Source organism: Gloeophyllum trabeum (genome assembly GCF_000344685.1).
Source record: "Gloeophyllum trabeum ATCC 11539 unplaced genomic scaffold GLOTRscaffold_00069, whole genome shotgun sequence".
In the NCBI taxonomy this organism is placed as follows: domain Eukaryota; kingdom Fungi; phylum Basidiomycota; class Agaricomycetes; order Gloeophyllales; family Gloeophyllaceae; genus Gloeophyllum; species Gloeophyllum trabeum.
In genome coordinates this window covers 1-7,410 of record NW_006920478.1, presented here as the reverse complement: position 1 = coordinate 7,410, position 7,410 = coordinate 1, and the positions used below count along the sequence as shown (strand labels likewise).

The 7,410-nt window shown below is 52.6% G+C and overlaps 3 protein-coding genes across 3 annotated transcripts; 1 reads left to right on the top strand and 2 right to left on the bottom strand.

Annotated features, from left to right (window-relative positions):
• Positions 1-1,019: 1,019 nt before the first annotated feature.
• On the bottom strand, positions 1,020-2,722 carry GLOTRDRAFT_97236 (uncharacterized protein; the record flags this gene model as incomplete). Its single annotated transcript, XM_007873262.1, has 4 exons — positions 1,020-2,120; positions 2,187-2,379; positions 2,435-2,563; positions 2,619-2,722. The coding sequence occupies 4 exons, from the start codon at positions 2,720-2,722 to the stop codon at positions 1,020-1,022; spliced, it is 1,527 nt and encodes a 508-aa protein (XP_007871453.1).
• Positions 2,723-3,384: 662 nt separating this feature from the next.
• Positions 3,385-4,559, top strand: GLOTRDRAFT_108720 (uncharacterized protein; the record flags this gene model as incomplete). The annotated part of the gene is made up of 4 exons (XM_007873261.1): positions 3,385-3,606; positions 3,655-3,976; positions 4,032-4,204; positions 4,251-4,559. The coding sequence occupies 4 exons, from the start codon at positions 3,385-3,387 to the stop codon at positions 4,557-4,559; spliced, it is 1,026 nt and encodes a 341-aa protein (XP_007871452.1).
• Positions 4,560-4,632: 73 nt separating this feature from the next.
• GLOTRDRAFT_97234 (PIN domain-like protein) lies at positions 4,633-6,664 on the bottom strand (the record flags this gene model as incomplete). The annotated part of the gene is made up of 7 exons (XM_007873260.1): positions 4,633-5,211; positions 5,301-5,749; positions 5,799-5,935; positions 5,998-6,140; positions 6,175-6,421; positions 6,476-6,582; positions 6,641-6,664. 7 exons carry the CDS (start codon positions 6,662-6,664, stop codon positions 4,633-4,635), a joined length of 1,686 nt encoding a protein of 561 aa, XP_007871451.1.
• Positions 6,665-7,410: the final 746 nt, after the last annotated feature.

Here is a 7,410-nt window from a genome sequence, read left to right as displayed (position 1 = left end):
GCCTATGTCATAGAAGGCAGGAGCCAATCAGAGTCCAGGAATCCAAACCGACGCGGCCCGAGCCACTGACTACAAGCCACTACAATAGTCAATTCCCACGATAAGCAATAAAAGTAAAACCGCCATGCAGACTAGGACAAGACACACAATCGATAAATTCACAAAATTATTGTTGTAGACCCATATAGCATACGCCCCAGACTAGAGAAAATAAATTAGAGATAAGACGAAGAATTGAGCCCGCAAATGAGCAAACAATGGTCACAGAGACTACAAAAACGCGCCAAAAGTGGTTTTGTAGTCTCACATACAAACGGACTTTAAAACGGAGTTTCAAAAGTGTAGTCTACAATACAAAGTATAACTCCCACGACTTCTCGGCACAAAAGGTTCTCACGGGGTACAACGTTCGGCACGCAGGCATATTTTGCGCGTAAGGACTCGTCCTTCGTACCTCAGGACTCGTAACATAACCATACAAATTCGAGATCAGTGATTGAACGGTAGCGGGCTCTACTGTGCTCGCGCGGCCTTACCGCCTTATACGAGATATTTGCTGCTGTTTGTTACCCCTAGGTCACGTGCGCGATCCCGCGTATACGAAGCGACGCGTGAACCTCACTTCCTCCGCTAGATCTACGGTCCTGGTCAGGCACCGCCACAGTCCCTTACAGTCCATTCTCCCGCGCTGCGCCACTCGCGTAGCTGGCCTCGACCCTCCACGCGAGCATTTCTCGGGACCCCTGCCTCCCCTTCCGGGTCTCATCCGGCCTCGGACATCTGCGCACGACAGATCCGGCGAGATTTGAGGCTGATAAGACCATTAGTTTCCTCATTATTATCTCTTGTGCGACAGTTCTTGATGGCTTCCCATGGCACGCCTGCATCTCAGGTTCCCCATCAGTTGCTGCAGTGAAATTACGTTCGATTTAGGCTACCAGGTTACTGTGAAGGGTGCACTGTATGTACTTAGATGGTCGTATGATAACAAATTACCGGGAACCTCTGTCCCAAATTCTTTACCCCCCTTGCGTGAACTGCCAATTTTCTGCATGAGCCCATCTTTGCTCTAGCCATTCCCGCCATTTCTCCGCGACTTTGCCATCCTTCGTGTAGAGGCGAGAGTGGCCGCTCTTGACATAGCGAAATGCTCCCTCTGCAGCCGGGTGGTCAAGATCCCCGCCGAAGTAAGCTCTTGCTGCTTCTGCATCGATATGGTCCCGCTCCATCCGATTCTGCTGCAACTGATCTAAGATCTGTTGGTAGTATAATCTGGTGCCGTCGGGACGCCTATATACAGCCCAGAACTCATCGTCGGTTGTGAAGCGCTGCCTCTCCTCAACAATGAACTGCTTCACATGGTGAGTTTCGATGCGGATCTCATTCACAACTCCGATGCGCACCTTCCAATTACCCCATACTGTCTTAATGGTATCCCATGCACCCGTCTTAATCCCCTTCCGGCTCTTGTAGACCTCTGGCCAAAGTCTGACGGGAATACCGCGCCCGTTAAGGACGAGCGCGTTTGACAGGTACGAGCTGTTCCATTCTTGAAAGAGTCTTGAGATGTCGTTCGAGAAGATCCTCCCTGGTGGGTCAGGGACAGTGGTCTTATCGAACCATACCTCATCACCTTCCCTGAGTACCAATACTACCAGGTTCTCTGGTGGAATTGCCTCTCGAGGAACGGCTAATGTTCGAGACCATATGGCGTTCGTTCCCGCCATCACTGCACTCGGCGCGTGCATTGCAGTTGGCGGGACATGAATCGCGCTTGTAGTGGCACTCACAGTGGCAGCCTGAGATTCTGGGATTGGCTGCGCGGCCTGCGCCTGGCGATTCATCGCGCTCGAGCTACTGCTCGTGAATGGTTGGGATGGTTGAGACATCCAGCCGAATGCGGCCGGTTCACTCAATCGGTACTCGAGCGCGTCGAGCTTCTGCACAGCACGAGAGAGCTGGCGCTCGACGCGCCGCATAGGTACGTTGTCATCCGAGCTATGTGATATTGATGTCCCGGCTGAGGAAGCCATGCTGTCCAGGCCGTCCACTGTGCTGTCGCCAGGTTGCACAGAAGCATGATCCGCTGATGACCGATGGAGCGCGAGAGCATGTCTTGCCTAAGTGCCGGGATGTCAGATTCGAGGTACGCCGCTTCTTGTATAGGTGGCCAATAGATTACTCACAAAGTCATCATAGCTCATGATCTCATCATCCTTCAGCTGACGCTGTGGACGATCCACCCCTCTACGACTGCGGTACGTGATCTCGCTGCTCCCTGCACCGAATGTCGACGCGATGCGCAGCGCGGAGCCGGAGTTAGCGGAGGATCCTGTCCTTTGTCCTCGCGAGCGTGCCGCGCGGGGCTGTAGGAGATGTCTTATTGCATTGTGAGTCCCATCTCGGCACTGTACCGGTATTGCCGACTACTTACGCTTTCCAGAACTCTTGCGGTTCCTTAGCGAACGCTCTCAGCCGTTCTTGCAGGTCTCCTTTGTTCCCGCTCTTCGTGAGGCCATAAGACTCGAGTAGATCTTGAAGCTGAGCCTTGTTCATGGCTGAGCTTTTAGTATGTATCAATGTATTGCTCTGATTTTGAATATACTGGTTGCACTTACATCTCATATTCCACTAAGTCGAAGTCCTCTCCCTCCTTCAAGGTTTGTCCTGCCCGTGGTAGCTGTAAGGCCTCACGTATCACAGACTGTTGCACTCTGACCATAGCGACTGTCAAAAGCCTCAAGGACCGGTGGCTTACAAGGAGCCAACATATGGCAATGGGCCGTCTTCCCGATCGGCAAGTGGTCTGTTTCACAATTCACCGATCCCTTCTGGGCCACGTCACCGCCCTCACACTTCACTCTAGCTACGGTCATGATCGCGACGGGCGCTGAGCAGCTCCTCGCTGACTCTGCCCGCGAAATCTCTCTGCAAGCTGCTGAAGCCGACCAAGAGGAGGAGATCGAAGCCTATGCTACGGGCCTCGATCTCGACACACATTATGCAAACGATAACGAGTATATATGCCCAACACCGGAGTCATCAAAGAAACAAAAATTGGACCATGAGGTGCTCTCGCAGAACCTCAAGAAAGCATCGGAGAACATTGTGGTTACCGAGACACTCAAGGAGTATCGTCGGTGAGGCCACAGGTCTCGTATATACTGTGTACCAGGCAGTACTGACTACCTGCAGGCTTTGGAATAATTTTGGCAGCTTCTGTGCACACGCCGGCTTTGTCTCTGAAGCGAGTGATATTGACTCGCTCTACCCTGACATTCCCGCCGACGTCCCGAAGTGGATTGCACTCTGGATCATGAATAAGTGAGTAATTACTTTGATACCACACCACCGCTAAATAACATTCACCCCAGGTGCGATGATATGGACATCATTACCGGCCAGCCAAAGCCGCCAAGCACGGTACGCGCAAAATACGGGACGGCGCAGAAGATGCGCGCGGCGATTAGCCATAAGTTTGGGCGTGACTACAGCTTAGGGGCTCAGCCGTGGATGGAGAACCCCCTCGTCCCAGGGAAATGGACGGGAAACCCGTCCATTTCCGTGGTGGTATCCCAGTATATGATAAGTCTACGCCGGCGAAAGGTCAGTACTGCAGTTTGTAGCCGCTAGAACGCACTGAGTGTCACGCAGGTACGGTCTGGTGATGTGGTTACAAGCGCACGAGCCATGGATGAAGCCACAATGAAGAAATTATACGAATATAATACAAGCTTTGACTCACAGCCGATAGGTACCGTTACGAAGAAGCGGAAGGCTGACCACCCGGAGTACTGGGCGGGACACGCGATCCGGAATATGTTGCAACTCTTATACACACTGGCGATGTTGTGCCTTCTGCGTTTCGACGAGGCCTTGCGCATTTGCTGGATGGATGTCACATTCGAGAAGACATCCATGGGCATCTTACGGATTCGGCTCGACTTACCCTTTCGGAAGACTCACCAGAATGGAGGTGAGCACGGAAGGCACTCAGATCCGGATTATCTTACATTTCTGCTTGCCGTTAGGAATTGCACCCTTTTATCTCTACCCGAACCTAGACAAGCCTTGGCTATGCCCGGTTCGAGCCTTCTCGGCGTGGTGGATTATATGTCGGAATGCCGGTATCGACATGAACGGCTTTGTCTTTCGAAAAAAGATCGGGCACGATAGATTTAGTGACAATGGCACGGACGGAATGGTGAGTCCGTAGACACACCTGTGGACATATGCTGACTAGACTGTAGTCGCCCGACTCCTTCATGGAGTGCTTTCGCAAGAATATGTGCGACATCAAGGTTGACCCGCGCCCCTACGGAACACACTCGTTCCGTCGTGGGGGATGCCAATACCTTGCGATAGAGCTCCGGTGGCCTTTCCGCAACATCTGTTCATGGGCGGGTTGGGCCGAAGACTTCGACAACCCCGGTACCTTGTTCAAGTACTTGCTGTCCTGGAATGATAATCCAAGCCCAGAGCGGGAGGATTACTTCAACCCCGGTCGCTTAGCTGCTTATCCATGCATGGCTTGTGGTAGAACCTGTCACTGTGCTTAGATTACCAAAATTATATTACATGTGTTGCAGAAGCTCGAGACAGCAATACTAGACCATGAAGAGTCATTGCAAGTTAGAGCAGCGGCCCCCACACACTGGCAATGAGCTCCGAGACTGACGGGAGGTCTTCATCATCGGAGAGCGCTCGGATATACGGTGAGCACCTACCACTCCCGGTTAGGTCATAGGGCAAACAGCTGCTGCCATCCCCAATGATATGAGGGCCCAATCCCCCCTCGCAAGACTCCAGCTCGTCGTCAACAATAACAGGAGATGGAGCAGGTAATGCATTGTCACAGATGGCGTCGATATCGATGGGGGTATTCGCACTAAGACCCTCCGTCGCATCATGTAACGAGTCCCGCAGGCGGCTATGGAGGACGGTCCCGGCCCCATGGCCACAGTCAGAGGGATGGATCATGTCGATCACCACCGCTGGGACCCAGATGTCAAGGGGATCGGTGGAGCTTGCAACGCGAGGCCGTTTGGCAGAAGTGCGGGCCCTTGCTTGATGTCGACCAGCACGTTCATCCGTAAGAGATGCAACGGTGTCCTCCATCAAGGCTTCCACGGCGACTCGTACCTGGCAGAACCGGAGGCCGCCAGCCTGCTTGAACCGGCGTGGCAGGAGACTTGATGGCAAGAGCGTGAACTGCGATACATAACGGGAGGGAATTATAAAACCTGAACTCTGTAGATTATGATTAGATAGCTGTTCACATGAGGGCTCGGAACACTCACCTTGATCGGGTTGTCTGATGCCTGAGCCCACAGAGATCTTCGCACTAGTCCTGGCCACACCTGGGCTCGAAAGGCTGCAAGGATGCCTTCTCGTGTGCCCCACGAGAAGGACCTCTCACATAGCCGCCCGAGGCGTTCAAGATTCGGGAATGTTACCGTGGTGCAAAGCTTAGCTAGCATTGCGTTCTCGTCAATACGGGGCCGTGTATAGGCCAAGAAGGTGGCATGATTCGGAAAGCTGTCCGGAATCGCATCTGCGAGGACGGCGCTACGACGCCCCAGATAGTGCAAAGGGTCATGTCGCAAGCACATCTTCATCTCGGCACGCAGGGTCTCGAAGGCTACGAGGTGCTCTGCAACCGGCGGGCTGCTATCTCGAGGTAGGCATCCCCGAAACCGTATTTTGCAAGAGCGGCTGCAGTAGCACAGCCAAAAGATTTGATCCCGTCCTAAGCAGTCCCGAGTTAGTGAGTAAATGGACTCAAATACCTGGATTACCTACCAGATCATAGTCTCCACCGCTTAAAAGGGCTGTGAGGAGGAACCCGCCCTGTGTCATAGCAGGGTTGATGGCTGCGTGGATTCGGGTGTCGCAGTACATCCGGACATTCTCCTTGTCTTTCTTAACATTGGGGCTGAGATATCAGTCAAATATTAGTTCCAGCCAATGGTACTATTAATTTAAAGCAACACTTACGTCCTTATAACCGTCTTGGCTCCAAATACAAAAACGTCGCTGTCGTCCGTGATGACAGCGTCGATCAGTCCCTGTTGCTGCATTGCGGCGAGCTGCGCTTCAGCCTCAGCGGGAGCCTTATCGGGGTCAGTTTCCGTATCCAACTTGAAGCTTATGTGTGCATACTAAAACACTTACAATGCACCATACGAACCCGAAGCAGGTAATCAATTCTCGCAGTCCCGCCGCCAGCCAGTGTTCGTAGTGTATTACCTTTGTATTGCGCTTAAGGGCAGGCCTCTCGTCGCCGTCAAAAACAAAGACGGCGGACGTGCACAGCGAGAATAGCCGCGCCGTTTTCCGGAACAAAGCTTGGAGTTCCGGGTTTTCTCCGCTTTGTGCATGGCCGACAGCCATCGCGTTCTGTGTTGCGTGCAGCCATATACTGTCGGACTCCGTTGGCAACCAGACTGTAGCAGTAAATAGCAAATTCACTCACCTAGTGTCAACTCCGACGCGAAATGGCTGTATATGGCCTGGGTGTGCCTGCGAGTGCCGGACGGTCAGGAGCGTCATGTCCTCAGTTTGCTCTGCCGGCGAGAGATACTAGAGTCATAAGAAAGATAGTTGTATACTGGTAAGCAGAGGGGCTCTGGGCACTTACCGGCCATAAGCCCTTGACTCCCATGGCTCTCGGCAAGGTCCTAAGTGATTGATAATGGCTGGAGAACACTCGCGCGACTAGCAAGGTGGATAACAGTTTCCCGACCACGTCGAGAACGACGCCTGCTTGGGGAGGGGTGGGTAGAGAGCGGATGCGACGACATGGTGCATATTCAAATCGAGGCCGGCAGCAGGACTGTAAATTGCCCCGCCATGGGACTGTAAACTTGTCATTCGAATACCTTTCGCAAGTCGTTTTGGCGGGCAACCGCGCCAAAACGACCCCCAATTCAGCTAGATTCGTGAAGGTAAGTCTACAGTCCCAACCGCCGCTTTACAGTCCTATTGGTGAGCTCTGCGGCATAGACCGGGGCTTCGAATTCTCGTCTTCGAATTGAAATATTGTCTTCGAAATTCTCAGCGCTCAGCGGCTCTATCAGGACGGCGGCGTCTATTACTACGTTCTCGTTATTCTATTATGCTGCCTTGTATCACCCTTCGGAGGGTGAGGGGAACGATACCTTGAGGAACGCATTAACACTATATTTTGCACGTACACCTATGTACACGCTTGCATTCCCTCGCATGCAGAATGTAAGGATTAGATATTCGTGAAAATGACGAAAGGGGCTCAGAGATTCATGAAAGCAACTGAGCCCGGGGTCTTTCACGCGTGCGAAGTGGTGGCAAGGATGGCTATGCATCACTGATGTTACGTTGCATGGGACCGTACTGTCGTACTGTAAACTTATCGGTCGTAAGATTTACTTC